Source organism: Bos mutus, chromosome 5, assembly GCF_027580195.1.
Source record: "Bos mutus isolate GX-2022 chromosome 5, NWIPB_WYAK_1.1, whole genome shotgun sequence".
Classification (NCBI taxonomy): Eukaryota; Metazoa; Chordata; class Mammalia; order Artiodactyla; family Bovidae; genus Bos; species Bos mutus.
The window spans coordinates 104,809,815-104,828,456 of NC_091621.1; the positions used below are offsets into that span (position 1 = coordinate 104,809,815).

General features: G+C 53.7%; 1 protein-coding gene across 1 annotated transcript in view; it reads right to left on the reverse strand.

Moving 5' to 3' along the window:
• Positions 1-5,640: 5,640 nt before the first annotated feature.
• Positions 5,641-18,642, reverse strand: part of ARHGAP8 (Rho GTPase activating protein 8) — a 56,634-nt gene continuing 43,632 nt past the window's right edge. Inside the window, 4 exon segments of the mRNA XM_070371460.1 lie at positions 5,641-11,197; positions 11,859-11,962; positions 15,353-15,481; positions 16,123-16,200. Coding sequence (XP_070227561.1) covers positions 10,853-11,197; positions 11,859-11,962; positions 15,353-15,481; positions 16,123-16,200 — 656 coding nt within the window. The 3' untranslated portion in view covers positions 5,641-10,852.

An 18,642-nucleotide genomic window follows, 5' to 3' on the forward strand; every position in this document is an offset into this window, starting at 1 on the left:
CCAGGAGGGTGTGTGTGGCGGTGCTTCCACCCCCAGCTTCCCCCACTCCCCGGGGTTAAGTCAGGAGGAGGGGTCCCCACGACCTCCACTGCTGGGCTCCTTGAGGTGGAGGCATTGCCCAGAAAGCGGGGCGGGGGGCAGGGGCAGCCTGGGGTGGGCCACCTCTAGGAGCATGGCACTGGTGTCAGAGCAGCTCACATCAGCCCCAGAGAATCACTGTGTGCGTCACTTCCAAATCTACAGTCACTGACTTCACGTTTATTTCCTGACCTTGCTACGTGGCATGCGGGATCCTGGTTCCCCAACCAGGGATAGAACCTGCACCCTCTGCAGAGGAAGCACAGAGTTCTAACCACTGGACTGCCAGGGAAGTTCCTCAAAAAAATAATAGAAGTTCCTGTATTATCATCTCCATTCTCCTGTTAAACATCACCAATGGGCTTCTTTTTCTTTTCTGTTTGTAAAAAATAGTCTTACAGAATTTCCCTGTTTTTAAAGGTTTCTATTTTTGTTCTTCAGTGTGATTTCTTCTCTTTTCATTTACTTTAAGCATATTTTCCTTTATGAACTCAAGGGTGTGTATAATAGCTGCTCTGTATGGATGTGAGAGTTGGACTGTGAAGAAGGCTGAGTGCCAAAGAATTGATGCTTTTGAACTGTGGTGTTGGAGAAGACTCTTGAGAGTCCCTTGGACTGCAAGGAGATCCAACCAGTCCATTCTAAAGGAGATCAGCCCTGGGATTTCTTTGGAAGGAATGATGCTAAAGCTGAAACTCCAATACTTTGGCCACCTGATGCAAAGAGTTGACTCATTGGAAAAGTCTCTGATGCTGGGAGGGATTGGGGGCAGGAGGAGAAGGGGACGACAGAGGATGAGATGGCTGGATGGCATCACTGACTCAATGGACATGAGTCTGAGTGAACTCCAGGAGTTGGTGATGGACAGGGAGGCCTGGCGTGCTGCAATTCATGGGGTCGCAAAGAGTTGGACATGACTGAGTGACTGAACTAAACTGAACTGAACATCCTTGACTGCTATTTTCAACACCTGCATTATTTTAAGGTTGGTCTCCATTGATTGTTTTTCAAGGTGGTGCTAGTGGTAAAGAACCCACCTGCCAATGCAGGAGACATAAGAGACATGGGTTCGATCCCTGGGTCAGAAGATCCCCTGGAAGAGGGTATGGCGACCCACTCAGGCATTCTTGCCTGGAGAATCCCATGAACAGAGGAGACTGGCGGGCTACAGTTCATGGGGTCACAAAGAGTCAGACATGATTGAAGTGACTCACCCCACACACATCATTGATTATTTTAGACTGGATTGCATTTTCCTGTTTCTTTGTATGATGAATAATTTTTAATTACATCTTGGATGTTGTGGATATTATGTTGTAGAGACCCTGTGTTCTGTTACAGTCCTTTGAAGAGTGCTGGCTTTTGCTTGCTTTAGCAGGCACTGAACTGGGCCCTGACTGCAAACGCTGTCAGTTGGTGGCTCAAACCCCAGTTCAGTTCTTTTATCATTAGCTGGTGTCTATCCTACATTTGTGACTCAGCGATCAGGCAGAACTTTAACCAGAGTTTAAATGGTCAAAATATAGACTATCCCTCTCTGGCTCTCTCCTGTCCAGAATTCCCTACCCACCTTCCAGTGACTGTCCCAAACTCTATCCTCTGCTCTTTAAGCCAAAAAGACTCCTGGTTCCTGTTGTCCATGTAGCCACTGTAACGGAATTGCCGACTTTGAAAGTCCCAGATCAGATTAAAGCACGTAAAGGGTAAAGGACGCTCGTCCCGGACCGTCTCTCTCCAAGCGTAGGCCTCCCTCCAGCCCGTCCTCACTCGTTCTCCAGGGCCTGCCCGTTGTTGATCTTCTGTCTGCTTACCCATGTTCTTCTGTATTTTGTCTAGCGTTTACAGATGTTGTGGAAAAGTCAAGTCCCAAGAGAGTTATTCAGCCATACTGGAAGCAGAGCACTTATTTACACTCAGAGTTCTTAGAAACACTTGTATGTATGTGTGTGTTCAGTGGCTCAGTCGTGTCCAGCTCTCTGTGACTCCATGGACTGTAGCCCGCCAGGTTCCTCTGTCCATGGAGATTTTCCAGGCAAGGATGCTGGAGTGGGTCCCCATGTCCTCTTCCTGGGGATCTTCCCGAACCAAGGATCGAACCCTTGTCTCTTGCGTCTCCTGCTTAGGCAGGTGGATTCTTTACCGCGGAGCCACCTGGGAAGCCCCTTAGAAAAACTTAGACCGAAGTAAAAGTTAAAGACCACCTTCCTACTCAATTTTTAAAAAAATTCCTTCTGGGACTTCTCTGGTGGTCTGGTGGTTAAGAATCCGCCTGCCAATGCAGGGCACACCGGTTTAATCCCTGCTCTGGGAAGATCCCACACGTGCTGCAGCTATAGAACCCCACACGCATCAGAGCCTGTGCTCGAAAACAAGAGGAGCCACCACAGTGAGAGGCCTGTGCCCCACAAGTAGAGACTAGTAGCCCCCGCTTGCCGCGACTAGAGAGAGCCTGAGCCCAGCAACAGAGACCCAGTGCAGTCAAAACTTAAATAAAATTTGAAAATGCCTTCTGGATATTGTTCCAGACGTGTAATATTTTCGATTCATAAACTATATAGGATTGGGGCGTTTTAAAGCTTTACACAAGCCATAGCACCCTGTATTTATCATCCTGCAACTTCTCCCCGTCTCCGCATAATCCTCAGAGATTCAGTCCCATGGAAACGTACAGATCCAATTCGTTCATTTTTCCTGCAGGACACTGTTCACTCTCATGAAGTAACTCTCCTTCATCTGCCTTTTCTTCTATTGATGGACACACTCAGGTCGCATCTGATTGTCTGCTCTGACGACAACCCTGCAGTAATTCTCTGTACCTCTTTTTTTGGTTTATTTCTCTCAACTCACAATTGCTGGATCAGCTTTAACTTCACCAGATTGCTAAATTGTGATTGTACCAATTTACATCTCTACCAGCAGTGTAGGAAAGTGCCAATTCCTCAAAATATTAACAATGCTTCTCCGCGGGTGGTAAAATTGTAAATGATGCTCACTGCCTTTGTTTGCACTTTCTTTCTGTCAGTGATTTTTTTTTCCCCTGAGCAATTATTTTTCTGATAACAAAACAGGAAAGCTTTTTGTTATCAAACCAACAGCAGGGATTGCCCTGCCTCTTCCACCCCGTCTATATCTGGGGAGGATCCCACTTCAGGGCCCAAATCACTCAAGCCTGGGAGCTGCCAGGACCGTCCCCTGTCTCCCACCTCTGTCCTGCACCTGCCTGAGTCCTGTTCATACTGCGGTAGCTCTAAAAAGATGTATCTGGGGACTTCCTCGGCGGTACAGCAGCTGATGCCTTGAGCTTCCAATGCCAGGGGCCCCAGTTCGATCCTTGGTCAGGGAATTAGATCCCACAAGCCATAACGAAGAGTTCCCATGCTACAACTAAAGCTCCCACTTGCTACAATTAAGACCCAGCACAGCCAAATAAATAAAAATGGAAAAATAAAAATAAGTAAATAAATGTTTTAAGGTATTGGAAGAAAAAATATAAATGAAAAATAATTTAAAAAATAAAAAAAGGCATATTTTGTGCTTTTATTTGCTTTTCTCCCCAGCTCTTCTGCAAGCCCCATGAAGGCAGGAAGTGTACCCCCCCTCACCACCCAACCTCTATAATTGTGAGACTGTTACTCCTCGCACAAAACAGATGCTGCAAAGCACACAGAGACCTGCAGAGTGGAGATTGTTTTTCCCATTATGCAAACGAGAAAAAGCTCCAAGAACTTACCCCAGCCACACTCCCACGTGGAGGACAGAAACCCAAGTTGAGCCTCCTCACTTTGAACTCCCCTTGCTGGGCAACATGACACACCTAGGGGTCAAAGGTCTGTGAGTCTGACCTGTATGAGAATCAGGGAACCCAGTGCCTGCTCCCCGCTGATGGCAGCCCCCCATTGCTGGGCTCCTTGGAATGGACCAGCTACTTGCTCTGCCTACAGACGCTTCTACTCTGGGCAGGATTCATTAATTCCTGATAGATGTCAGCTACAAGTCCTGGGCAGCCTGCCTAATCTCTGGAGTCACTTAAAATCTCTGTCATTTCTACAAAAGTGAATGTTTGGGCAATTCATCTCACACGTCCGCGTCAATAGAGACACTCTGGAGCCCTCGTTCCGGCATCATGTCTCATTGTTTCAGGGTGATTCGTGCCGCGTGGGTCTCCAACACATTATCGCCATAATTGTTTTCTCTTGCCGTGGAAACGGTGCTCTGATACAAGGGAAGGTGACAGGACCACGCAGCGCTGGCGCTGGGATTCCACGATTATCGCCTGTGAAAGGGAGGCTGCTATCAAAGCGGCCACGGGAGAGCGTCTCGGGGCCACCTCTCGGCGTCAGAAAATTTGAAACATATATTTCACAACTGCGCTCCGCACAGTAAACCTTCCTGCATAATGCATGAGATTTGATTTAATGTCGCCGTTAATTCTGGTGTTCACAGTGGTGTGCTCTTAAGGGAGCCATCATTTTTTTTATTTCAGACTTTTTTTTCTTTTCCTGGCAGCACAACTCTGAGGCCGTTTTCGGGTTGTTCCGAACTGTTTGAGAACAAGACGCCTTCCTGGGGGCGAGGGGCACAGATGCCAGCTGCGCTTCCAGAGGCCGGGGGGCCCGTGGTGGGTTTGCCTCGGGCTCCGAACTGAACACTTCGGGGGCGGGGGAGCCCACTCAGGCTGGTCCAAGCCCCATCCCCCACACACCCCCGGCCTGACTGCGGTTGGCTAGATCTGGAAGGTCGTGTTTTAAAAAAAAGAAAAAAAGGATGTACGAGAAAAGAAACAGAGCTTTGTAGGGGAATAGAAAAGAAACAATACTTTTCAAGTTGTCCAAGAGCATCGTTCTGGCTGCGCTTGGCTGTGAGAGAGGCAAAGCTGGAAGATGGATAAAGAAGGATGGAGAGAAAGAAGAGAAGGTGAAAGTCGCTCAGTCGTGTCTGACTCTTTGCGACCCCAGAGACTGTATGTAGCCCACCAGGCTCTGTCCATGGGACTCTCCAGGGAAGAGTACCGGAGTGGGTAGCCATTTCCTCCTCCAGGGGATCTGCCCAACCCAGGGATCGAACCCGAGTCTCCCGCATTGCAGGCAGACGCTTTACCATCTGAGCCACAATTGAGTGGGGGGCCAGACCAGAACCAGGAGGGGGGATGTGGAGAGACAGGTGAGAAAGAGGGGGCTAGGAGGAGACAGGCTATGCTGCTCAGATCAGCAGGCCCTGGGGTGCTCCTGGAGCCCAGGACACAGGACTGGACCTGGAGCCATGAGGACACAGGTTGCGGCCGCCCAGCTCGGGGAGGCTGGCATGGAGCGAGCACAGGCTGCAGCCTCTGGAGTCCATCCCGAGCGGAAGGCCGCTGGGCTCGGAAGGCCTGAACTCCCGTGGCTTTTGTGAACATTCGCCATCTACTTAGGGTGACTGCAGCTGCTGAAGAGGTGTGCCCAGGGCTGGGTGGGGGTGGGGAGGAGCGTGGACAGCCACCTGGGTGACCCAGAGCTGTTTTAAGCCCAAAGATGTAGATGATTCTGGTCCAACCAGGAAGTGTCCAAAATAGAGTTTGGCAGTAGACAAACCTTTTTTCTCTCCAGTTTTACTGAGAACTAATTGATATACATCACGAAGCTTTTTTTCTTTTTCTTTTTTAAATTTCATTTTTAACTAGAAGATAATTGTGTGTAAATGTCGCTTAGTCGTGTCCGACCCTTTGCAACCCCATGGACTGTACGGTCCATGGAATTCTCCAGGCCAGAATACTGGAGTGGGTAGCCTCTCCCTTCTCCAGGGGAACTTCCCAACCCAGGGATCGCACCCAGGTCTCTCGCGTTGCAGGCGGATTCTTTACCAGCTGAGTCACAAGGGAAGCCCTTGAGGATAATTACTTCACAATATTGTGATGATTTTTGCCATACATCAGCAGGAATCGGCCACAGGTATACATATGTCCCCTCCCTCTTGAACCCCCCTCCCACCCACTGGGTAAGTTTAAGGCATGTAGCATGTGGATCTGATGTACATGTATCGTGAAATGACTATCATAAGAGGTTCAGCTGACATTCATCATCTCATATAGATACAATAAGAAGAAAACAATTTCTCCGTGTAATGAGAACGCTTAGTACCTACCCTTTTGACAACTTTCCTATGTATCAGACAGCAGGAGTGGGTATAGTCATCCAATTGTTAGTTGTATTCCTAGTATTACTTATCTTACGGCTGAGGTTTGTGACTTTTGATCACTGTCTTCCAATTCTCTCCCCACCTCCTGTCTCTGGTAACCACAAATCTGATCTCTTTTTCTATGACACTGGTGTTTTTGTTCTGCATATGAAATGGGATCATAGGGTTTTTTTCCTCTCCCTGACTTACTTCACTTAGCGTAGCATCCTCAATGTTGTCCATCCATGTTGTCACAAGTGGTAGGATTTCCTTGTTTCTACAGCTAAATAATCTCCCACTGAGCACATAATCACACCTTCTCGGTCCTTTCATCCACCAAGGAGCACGCAGGTGGTTTCCAAGCCTTGGCTGTTGCCAACACTGGGCAGACAAACCCTGACGTCCTCACGGGATCGTTCAAATGTGTTCAGACAGGAAGCCGGGCCAGGAGGTTGCATCTGATCAGACTTGCGGTGGAGCTGATTCAGTCTCAGGTCTCGTGGTTTCTGAGCCGGTGCCCTGGCAGCTGGAGGGGAGTGTGGAGTGTGAACATCCCCTTCCACTGTGCGGTGGGGAGACGGGGGCCCTGACCCCTCTGTTTGGCCCCCACAGCACAGGGCTGCACAGATCTGAATCCCTGCTCTGCCACGTGTAAGCTGTGTGACTTAGAGTAAGTTCCTGTACCTCTCTGGTCCCCCAGGTCCTCGTCTGTAGACCAGAAATGAGATGATCGGAGTAGACACGTAGGCCCACCTGCCCCAGATTGGGGAGGGACTTCGCCAGGGAGGACTAATCCTCCCGGCCTCTCTTCCCGCCCCCTCGCCCCTCCCGTGGGAAGAGGAGGGAATATTATGACGGTGGAACTCGGAGGTCTGGAGCCAACTGCCTGCAGAACACATGGCCTCTGGCCCGCATCTTCCCCAGGCTCAGCGATCAGGCAGTGTTTGTCAAAATTAGGGTGACTAGTTAGCGAGCACCCTTGGCCACAGACAGAGCACAGGCAGGCAGGGCCCTGGCCAGCTTGAAGCAGACACTTTGACCCCCAGAGGGGCTCCTGAGTCTGCCTCTTCCTCAATGTTCTCAGTCTGGGCAGGGAGAGGGCTGTTACTTAGAGCCGCTCAAGCCCCAACCCTGAACGCCCATCTGGCTGGGCTCCACCAGGAGGCAGAGGCAGGTGGGAGGTGTTTCTGCAGCAGCCCCCACACCGCAGGGGCCAGTGAGGGTGGCAAAGTCTCCTCCGGCGTGTGGCCCGCGTGGCCGTGTGTCATCCTCAGACCCTCACGGGAGGGACCTGTCCCAGCACAGGTCGGAAAAGAACTTCCAGACACAGAGCATTGCAGAAGGGAGTGAGTTCATTAAGAACAAAGAGCAGAGACAATGTGGGCACTGGGAGCACGGCGGCCGAGCTCTTGACCCATCAGGCAGAGCTGACGGGATGCTGTCGGAATAGCGGGCCAGCTCCAGGGACAGCCAAAGTTTTCATGAGTTATTGTTCAGTCACTAAGTCGTGTCTGACTCTGTGATCCACGGACTGCATCACGCCAGGCTTCCCTGTTCTTCACTATCTGGCTGAGTTTGATCAAACTCATGTCCATTGAATTGGTGATGCTACTCAACCATCTCATCCTCTGTCGTCCCCTTCTCCTCCTGCCCTCAATCTTTCCCAGCATCAGGGTCTTTTCCAATGAGTTGGATCCTCGCATCAGGTGGCCAAAGTGTTGGAGTTTCAGCTTCAGCATCAGTCCTTCCAATGAATATTCAGGACTGATTTCCTTTAGGATGGACTGGTTGGATCTCCTTGCAGTCCATGAGACTTTCAAGAGTCTTCTCCGACACCACAGTTCAAAAGCATCAATTCTTCAGTGCTCAACTCTCTTTATAGTCCAACTCTCACATCCATACATGACTACTGGAAAACAATAGCTCTGACTAGACGGACCTTTGTCGGCACAGTGATGTCGCTGCTTTTTAACTCTCACATCCATACATGACTACTGGAAAACAATAGCTCTGACTAGACGGACCTTTGTCGGCAAAGTGATGTCGCTGCTTTTTAATACACTGTCTAGGTTTGTCGCAGCTTTTGTGGGTTAGTAGCCAATTTTTATAGCCTCAAGACAAAGAACATTCCTGCTGGAAGGGTACTATTAGGTGATTGGTTAGGGGCTATAGGGTGAGCAGAGGGTGGGCATTTTTGCCTAACTTGGGGTCAGGAAACTGGCTGGTGATGATCAGGGGGGCTTTTGGCAGCAGTTACAAAGGGGCTCAGTCAGTTCTAGAGGTGACCTTGGTTCTGGGCTCTGTGTCTGTGGCCTTGGTGCAAGGCCTCGCACCTGTGACCTTGGACTGGGACTCCACAGCCCACGCTGCTGGGGTGGGCCTGCCTCTCCCCAGGAGGACGTGCTGTGTCAGTGGGAGGGTCTCCTCTCCAGCACCTGCCACCAGCCCCCACCTCCTCTGCCCCAGAAGCCACAGGGAGGACCAATGTCTTTACCACCTGAATGGTCGGGACTTGGGGACGCTGTGCTCTGGCCTGGACACGACACAGAACCCGCATCAGAGAAACAAGAGGATGCTCCCCTGCTCTCAGTCTGCTGGGTCCTTGAAACGAGGTGTCACCCACTCACTGCTGGGCACTGGGAGATGGCTCAGTGGGCACATGTCCCCTCCCTTACAGAGACGAGGACAGGCAGGCAGACGACCACAGCCACAGGTGGGAGTGGAGTGAATGTGGAGGTGAGAAGAGGCAGGAGGTGAGCACGGCGCCCATACTCTCCATTCAGGAAGTAGCTCCAGGTGTCCATGGGATTCTCCAGCCAAGAATACTGGGATGTGTTTCCACTCCCTTCTCCAGGGGATCTTCCCAACCCAGGGATCGAATGCAGGTCTCCTGTTTTGTAGGCAGATTCTTTACTGTCTGAGCCACCAAGGAAGCCCTCCTTACAGAGTTCAGTTCAGTTCAGTTGCTCAGTTGTGTCCGACCCTTTGCGACCTCATGAATCACAGCACGCCAGGCCTCCATGTCCATCACCAACTCCCGGAGTTCACTCAGACTCACGTCCATCGAGTCAGTGATGCCATCCAGCCATCTCATCCTCTGTCGTCCCCTTCTCCTCCTGCCCCCAATCCCTCCCAGCATCAGAGTCTTTTCCAATGAGTCAACTCTTCGCATGAGGTGGCCAAAGTACTGGAGTTTCAGCTTTAGCATCATTCCTTCCAAAGAACACCCAGGGCTGATCTCCTTCAGAATGGACTGATTGGATCTCCTTGCAGTCCAAAGAACTCTCAAGAGTCTTCTCCAACACCACAGTTCAAAAGCATCAATTCTTCGGCGCTTAGGCTTCTTCACAGTCCAACTCGCACATCCATACATGACCACTGGGAAAACCATAGGCTTGACTAGACGGACCTTTGTTGGAAAAGTAACGTCTCTGCTTAAAGTTAAATGAGGTCATGAGTGTGGGGCCCAGGCCCGACAGGTCATGTGTCCTTATGAGAAGGGACACCAGAGAGCTGGCCCTTCTGTCTCCTGAGGACAGAGAGGAGGTTGCCGTCTGCATGTCAGGGGGAGCGCCCTCGCCAGAAGTAAAGCCTGCTGGCACGCTGACCCTGGGCTTCCGGCCTCCACAACAGCAAGAAAACAAGGGCCTGTTGTTGAAACCCTGGCCTGCGGTGTATGTTGTGGGGGCCTGCCCACACTGACCCATTGGGCACCAGCTCTCCTTTGTTGGGGGTCTGTATGGGGCACCTGACCCAGGCCAGCCCACCGGTGCCTGCCCCGGACACAGCACCTGTCCAGGGTGAGACCTCGGCTCGGCCAATCAGGGACATTGGGGGCTCTTTGCTGGCAATATGGAGCCGTGACTTTTCACGGTTCCTCACTGAATGGGGAGCTGGGAACACAGGACTATCTCTCAACTCCAAGTGGCTGGCCTGCCTGAGACCACAGGGCTAGGACACGTCCTGCAGCCCTCGGGCAGCCGATGGCCCGGTTTCTCCCCCTCCTCTTATCCGCACCCTTTGCCCTTCGCGCTGTGACCCTGGCCTTGGCCCTGAGGCCAGCTCTGGCCGACAGGGTGTGAGCGTTAGTGACGCCACCCAAGCTCGTAAGCCACCGTGCCAGTGCTCTTGCTTGGACTTGGCTCATGTCCAGGGAATGCGTGCACGTTCATCAAACGGAAATGCAATGCCTGCGGGAGGGTGGAGTCTCCCCAGCCACCCTGGTGCCTGATACCTGCCAAGCAAGTCCTGAAGAGACCAGAACTGCCCGCTGACCCACCGACTCGCAGGCAGTGACCAGCGGCCGCTGCTCAAAGTCACTGGGTCTGCATGGTTTGTTATGCGACATCGCGGCAGCAGGAGATGCCTGGTACCAGGCCCAGCCAGTACATTCCCATTTTCAGGGAGGCCGGGCGAGTCCCAATCCTAACAGATCCATCATCTTGTCTCAGCCTGCCATTACCGAACAAGAGCAGATCCATCATCTTGTCTCAGCCTGCCATTACCGAACAAGAGGGGCTGACGAATCAGAACCACGGAATTTTCACCGGAGGGTTGGTTCCCTAGATCGTTTAATGGCAAGTTTACAAAACACAGATGCAGAGACCACCACTGACGTTTCCTAGAGGAGTCTCCAGGCCGTGGTCAGGGGACGCGGAGGGAGCGGGGGCCTGGCGAGGCCGGAGGCGGGTCTGTCGCTGGAGGCGGGTCTGTCTCCTGCGGCTGCACCTTCGTTGGGGACGGAGCCTCTGGCACCAGGAGCACCCTGCTCGCTGGCCTCTGCCCCGCGCTCCCCGCGGCCACTGAAGACCTTCTCGTAGTACTCAATCAGCAGCTCGGTGAACAGGTTCAGGGGCACGAGGGCACTCAGGGAGGAGGCCCCCTGGGACGGCCAGATCAGATTCAGCCCGAAGACGCAGGCCAGGTTGGAGCTGTTCATCTTGTTCGAGATGCTCTCCTGGGACACCTGGGGTGAGAACAAGGCGGAGATGAGAGGAGGTGTGACCGGTGTTCCCTGGAGGAGGCTGGAGCCGCCCGCCCTCGATGTGACCTGGGCCACCGCCCCTGTAAAACGGAAGGGATGGGCATTGACGCCTGCGGGGGGAGGGAGGGCACTGGCTCTGATCTCTTGATCTCCTTCCGGAATATCTGCAACATCCTCCCCACCCCATCCCAGCCTCCTCCTCCACTCCCAGGACTCAGGGGGTGGGGCCCTGGCATGCAGGTGCTCTTGGAGGGTTAAGGAGAGCATGTAGGGAACTTACCTCCCCAAAGGGGCTGCCCCCTCATCTCGGCCAACACTTAGAGCAACCCCAGGGCCGGGAGAGGAGACATTTCTACTGTCGTAGGGCCCCCGGTGTGTGGCTCATGGTGCTGCAGGCCCAGGACACGCATGACGCTTCCTGCTTAGGCCCCACGCCGGCGGCAGACTCTGAGCATCCTTGGTCTGGGCACACAGCCCCTGTTCACACCCCACCCCCGCCCCTGACCTGTCCCATGACCTGCCGGGCAGAGGTGTGGCCCAGCCAGGCCTTGTAGGAGGCCCTTCAGGCCCAGAGTGGGCTCCAGGGTCGAGGGAGGTGGGAACCCAGGCCTGGTCTGCCTGGGCACTGGCTCGGCCCCCTCACCTCGTGCAGGAAGCCCATGAGGTAGCTGAGGACGGCGTAGTTGTGTTCCGGAAGGTTCTGCAGGATCTGGCGGCAGCAGGTCACCCGCAGGCTGCTCTCCACACCTGCCATGGCCCAAGGGTCCTTCCTGAGCGTCCCCTTCCTGCATCCCTCCAAGGATGGGCAGGGGCGCGGGGAGGGAGGACAGACTGCCCCCCGCCTGGGCCTTGGGTCCCACTTCCCAAGGAAGCTCTGCTCCGAGCTGTGCCCACTTCTTCACCTCGGGCAGCATGACTGCTCCCCACCATGACCCCCGGGAGCCAGATCAGCTTATGGATGGGATGGTCGATACAAACTACAGGCCGAGGGCCAGTGGCCTACTTCTGTCAGTAAAGCTTTATTGGCACAGACCCACATCCATTCATTTGTCCATGGCTGCTTTTGCATGATGGCTGAGTCTGGTGCACACAGCCTAAAACATTTACTATCTGACTCTACAGAAAAAGCACGTGGACCCTGCTCTGGACGAACTCAACCTGTTTACAATCCACAGCTCAGGGCCCCACACCCAGAGGGGTCTGGAAGCAGCCAAGCAGACCGAGCGCCTCCAGTGTCTCCGCCCACCACACACCCCACTGAGCTCCATAAACTGTGAGTGCAGACGTGCTACTCAACATGCATCCGCCAATCCATAAACTGTGAGTGCAGACATGCTACTCAACATGCATTCACCAAGCTCCTGCTGCTGACACACGTGCACACACGGACACACCTCGAGCTCCATAAACTGTGAGTGCAGACGTGCTACTCAACACGCATCCGCCAAGCTCCTGCTGCTGACACACGTGCACACACGGACACACCTCGAGCTTCCAGCACCCAGACCTCCTCCCACTAAGCCCTGGGTACAGTGACTGTGAACTAACACAGCCTCTGCCGAAAGGCGCAGAGCTCCCTGCTGTGAACACTCTGGTTGGTTTTTCAACAGAAGTCATTCTTCCCTGAACTCAAGTGCTTGCCGGGTAATTTGAGCAGACGAGGAATTCCCTTGGAGTTAATATTTCTGAGGAACCAACAAGTCTTGTTGCCCCGGATCTCTGCTTTCCAGCCTCGACATCTTTCTTTCTAAGCGTTGCAGTCCCAGAACAGATATGGTACATCGTCCACCGCTGGCTTTTACTATGGTTCCTTCAAGAAAGAAGGAAGTGAGCAGGAAGGAGCAGCTTGCTGTGACGAAGCCACCACGAACCAAGCACTTACTGTGTGCCAGGAATCATGCTAAGCAGTGTATGAACTTTCATTCTCAAAGCAACCCCGATCTTATACAGATGAGGAAAGTGGGCTCAGAGAGGTTAAGTGACCTGTCCAAGGTCACACAGCTGATGTGTGCCGAAGCCCAGACCTGAGTCCCATTCCGTTTAGCTATGAGTTGGTGCTCTAAACCTTGCTATACCTTGGGAATATCCCTATGGCAGTTTCCTTTTTTTTCCGGACACCACAGGCCACCTGGGAAGCCCGTTTCCTCCAGAGCGTTCTCTGCAAGGATTTCTTGCATCACTCCAAGGAGACATGCACCCGCCCTGGGCAGGGTTGCCAGACACAATAGAGGATATCCAGTTAAATGTGAATTGAAGATAAACAGCAAATCCTTTTTTAGTGCAGGTATATCGTGTTCAATATTTGGAACATACTTATACTAACAGTTTAGCATACTTACTCACACATAGATACATACTTATACTAAGAGTTCATAATTTACCTGCAATTCATATTTGACTGGACGTCCTGTTTTTTAAAAGCTGAATCTGGCCACCCTATGCCTGAATCACGATTCAATCAAGCTGAGTTGTTGAATGACCGCTGACAGGGTCCACAGCCTTCAGAATAACTACGCTGATAGAATGATAGGCAGCTCTTAAAAAGAATGAGTAGAGATGCAAATAAAGAGGAAAGAAGTAGCTCATAATTGCAAGCTTTCTACAGGAACTGCTCTAAGGTGGGGTCAGGCAACTGTCTACCACTGGTTTTGGCTGGAACGAAAAGTACTTTCTCGGGCGGGAATTTATGTGCTGTTGGAGTCACCATCCTAGGGGTACAGCCTCGAGCCTTCTAACTCTCATTGTTAGAAACGATCAGAGTGCCTGCTCAAATCTCTCCGTGTGTGTATGGGGCAGGGGCAGGGAGGAAGTGGGGGCTCGGTTGTGTCTATGGCTTGACACCCACCAGGAGTCGAATCCAGTTTTGGGGGAACACTGGGGGCAGAGGTCATCCCATTTGAAAGCAACAGTGTGTGATTGCACTGCTTTCCCAGCATCCTCCAGCTTCTCCGACATGCCTTGTTGTTGTTGTTTAGTTGCTAAGTTGTGTCCGACTCTTTGCGACCCCACGGACTGTAGCCCGCCAGGCTCCTCTGTCCATGAGATTCTCCAGGCAAGAATACTGGAGTGGGTTGCCATTGCCTTCTCCAGGGGGAAGATCCTCCTAGACTAGGGAAAGAACCACGTCTGCCGCATTTGCAGGCGGATTCTTTACCACTGAGCCACCGAGGAAGCGCTGACATGCCCTCACTGGCTGTTAGGAGTGATCAGCGCCACGGTGCACCTGGTCCATTCCTGGGCATCACCACGCCCGAGAGCTGCAGCTCGCATCACGTCTCCCCGGCATTCACCGATCTGGGGAGACTCTCTCCTCAAACTCTAGTCAGGCTTTGTAGAGTTCTTTTATTAACAAAGCCTCTGGTTTCAGGCTTCTTTATGTCTCTGCACTGTCCACCTTTATGAAGAGCCGTGAGTTAGTGTAACGGGAGCCCTGATCACCCTTGCCATCTGATGGGTCCTCATCCCCCTGTCCCCCACCCCCTAGGGGATGTTGGGCCACCTGGTCTGCCGGTAGCAAGAGTCCTGTTGGATCAGTATAGTCAGAATCCGACCCCCGCCTCCCCCAACGCCCATTTCCTCCGAGTATTCTTCCATCCACGGACCACCCGTCCACCAGCTGCTCGGCTGTAAAGCCCCTCCTCCTGCTTGCGGTATTTGGAGTTGAGCCCAGTCTGTCTCCCCGCTACAGTGGTCCCTATACCTCTCACAATGCCCCCCTGCCCCACAATGGGTGCCTCACTGTGCTTTCTCAAGGGCCATGCATAGCTTTTTCTGTAACAGCAGGCGGGGGTGGCTACCCCTGTTTCTAGACGAGGAAGTTGAGGTGCTAGAAGTAGAGATCCTGCGGAACAGTGCAGGGGGGTGCACTCTGACCAGGGCGACGTACCCCAGATCTAGAGATGCCCTCCGAGACCCCGCCTCTGGGCCCAGGGGTATCTGATAACCCCTGACCCCGTGTCCCCTGACCATGGGCAGGGCTGGCCTGGCCGAGGCCGGCGGGGGTCCAGGGGGGACAGCCCCTCTCCTGGCCCGCAGCACCGGAGGGAAACAGCAGGGGGCCGGGCAGCCCGGCCCCAACCCCCCGGCCTTCGGCCAGCACCCTGGGCACCCCTGGCTGGCACTCCGGCAGGTACGTACTGGTGATCTCGAGGATCTGCTCGTAGGCCTCGAAGGTCAGCAGCGGCTGGGGCAGCTCCCGCAGGAAGGTCTTCAGGATCACGGCTGGAAGGTGGATGTCCCCATAGTCATCAAAGTTCACGGGCTTCCCTGGACACACAAGGGTGGGTGTCTGAGTTCTGACACTGGGCTGGGGACTCCAGCTGCAGAGCAGGCTCGGACTCAAAATGGCTTGAAACCTCCTGAGGGGAGGAGCCCGATGCCAGGACACGGCACTGTCCCTCCCTGCCAATGGTGTCACCTGCCCTCCCCTGCCTCTCACGGGGCCCGGCGGAGGCTGGGGGACACTGGGCTTTTAATGAATGAATCTGCTGGCACAGAGTCTTCATTGCAGCATGTGGGGTCTTTAATCTTTGTTGTAGCACGTGGGATCTCGCTCCCTGACCAGGGATTGAACCCAGGCCCCCATGTGAGGAGTGCAGAGTCTTCGCCACTCGGCCACCATGGAAATCTCCTGGGGACACTATTGATTCTCTGCCATATGACCCAGTCCTGCCTGGACAAGAGCATCCTGAGGTCAGGCCTGGCTTACACTGTCCCCAGGCTTGAGAGGGGAGGCTTGGGGTTTGGGTACAGACGCGCTGGGGCAGCTGTCCCCCAAATCTGGGCTATTCTGGGGTCGGGAGTGGGAGGAGCTCCGCTGGCTCAAGTGTGGGCCCTGGGGCCCCGGAGGCCCCTGTGAGGCTGGCTGGGCAGGAGACTGACGGGAAGGGTCTCAGGGAGCCACTCACCTTGGTTGTAGAGCCGCTGGATCTCGCGGACCGTCTGGACACTGGCTGATCTCCGGAACAGGCCCTCGGTGTGGAGTCCTGTGGGGAGAGTCTCCAGGCATCTCACAGGGCCCAGCATCTGAGGTTTCTAGAACGTTCCATGACTTGCCCTGCCCACGCATCCCCTCACTGCGGCTGGCAGGGAACGCTCTCCAGCCTGGCTCATCTTCTCTCCACTAGCCCTACACCCACCTGTGTTTATTCCTCTTAAATCAAACTTTTTCCATATTCCCCAGTCCCACCTGATTCCCCACCTCTGTGGACCCCAGAAAGGGAGAGTGGAAGAGGCTGACGCTTCAGGCAGATAGATGGGGTCTGCCCAACAACGCTGCCTCGGGCCAGCTGTGTGACCTCAGAGAAAGCACTCAGCCTCTGAGCCTCAGCTGCCTCGTCCGCCAAGTAAGCCTGGAGCACCTGCCTCCAAGGGCTGCGGGAAGGATGAACGGGGTAATGCATGGCCCCAGCCCGGCCCCCAGGATGCCCCCGAACATGCTGCTCCCCTTTCTCCCCAGTGACTAGAGCTGACCTGGCCTATATGGCGGCCACTAGCTGCCCATGGTGGTTGACATTTGTGCAATTAAAATTAAATCAAGTTACCCAGGCTCGGCACACGAGCCACACACGCAGTGCTCCGTTGGACAACGGCCACACACGGCCAGTGGCTACCGTCCTGGACAGTGCAGACAAAGAGCATGTCCATGTTCGGCAGGACAGCACCGGGCCCCAGACCCCCATGCTCGCCGCTCCCTCCCTCCCCAGTCTCTCCACGCTGACGCTGGGTGAGCTGTTTGACACCTGCTCCAAACCTCATCGGCTCTGGCACGGAGCTCTTCCCATCTCCATCAGTCATGGGAGAGCTGCCTGCGAGCCCATACCACAGACCTACGGGCCTGCCTACTGCTGCCCGGCTCTCCTGCCCAGCGCCCCCCTGCCCCTCTAAGCCCTCTGTCCAGCCCCCACCGGCTCCACGCTCCTTGCCACCTTCACCCTCCACACCCGCAACTCCCCTTGCCTAGGGGCCCCTCTTCTCTTTCTTGCTGAGTGACTATAGTGGGCAGAATTCTGACATGGCCCCCAGGCTCCTGGGCCCTGGGGTCCCGCGGATTCATTCAAACACTAGTCCAGGTGCTGCAGTGAAGGGACTCTGCAGAGGGAATGCAGGTCCAGCGTAGCTGACCTGAAGATACGGAGATTATCCAGGGTGGGTCTGGCCTAATCAGGTGAGCCTCATAAGAGGGACCCAGGTTCCTCCTGGCAACACAGACTCAAAGCATGTGGGGCAAGGATTCGAGGTGTGGGGGTTTCTCCAGGGAGAGGTCACACAGCAAAGAAAGCAGGCTGCCTCTAGGAATAGAAAGAGACCCCTGGCTGACAGCCAGCAAAGACGTAGGCAACTTGGAACTACAACCTCAAGAACTGAACTTGACTGACGCAGTGGATGAGCGTGGAAGTGGAGTCTTGCCCGGAGCCTCCAGCAAAGAGCACAGCCTGGCCAGCACCTTAAGTTGAGCCCAGTGAGACCCTGAGCAGAAAACCCAACCCCCGAGGCCAGACTTCTGACCTCAGACATTATAATAAATTTATGCTGTTTGAGCTCCTAAGTTTGTGGCTATTTGTTACACAGCCGCCCGTGTGTCAGAGCGCAGGTTCCCCTGACCTCTATGACCGGCTCATCCCTGTTGTGTCAGTCTGTAGCTGTCATAGCTACGGCCCCTGGAAGGGACACAGGCTGTGTATTGCAGTCACCATGACAGCCCTAGAGCCTAGACCAGGGCCAAATGCAGCCGAGTGTCCAATGAATACACGTTTAATCCACATATCCTTCAACAAACATAGAGTGAATTTCTACTGTGGGCTGTTTGTTTTGTTAAATTTTTTATAAAATAAGGGAATTAATACATTTTTTAAAAAAGGAAAACTCCCTTCCACAGTTTCTATGAAATTTTTTTATCCACAAGTTTTTTTGTCCATTCCTGAAATACATAATGGAAAGGGCAGTACTCTAACAACAGAGTAGAAAGAAACGTCGAAGGAGACAGAGCTCCAAGCGGCCAACCATAGACCCTCCAGCCTGGGCGCTGTGGTCTCAGAGAACTTTTTATGCCTTGAGCAGGCAGTTCCTGGGACATGCTGGGAATCACCCCCAGGGACCCCAGTCCCCCTCTGATGCACTGACCCCCACAGCTCGTGCATCTGAATCTGCAGGGGACCACCCCTCGCTGGCAGCCCTTTCTCTTGAGAATGGTCTTCCTCCCGTTAGGGTAAAAGACACCTCCGTGCACCTTTCCTGTGGATCTGAGCTCTGGCCTCAGGGGTCTAGGAGGAGCCACAAGGCTCACCCCCAAGTCACTGAGCACACCACCCCCACCCCCCACTGGCAATGGTGTCTACAAACCAAGCGTATCTCTCGTGATAGAGGACCGGAGGCGTGTGAAGCACCGCACACACCCCTCACTTGGGCTCCACAGCAACCCCGTGCAC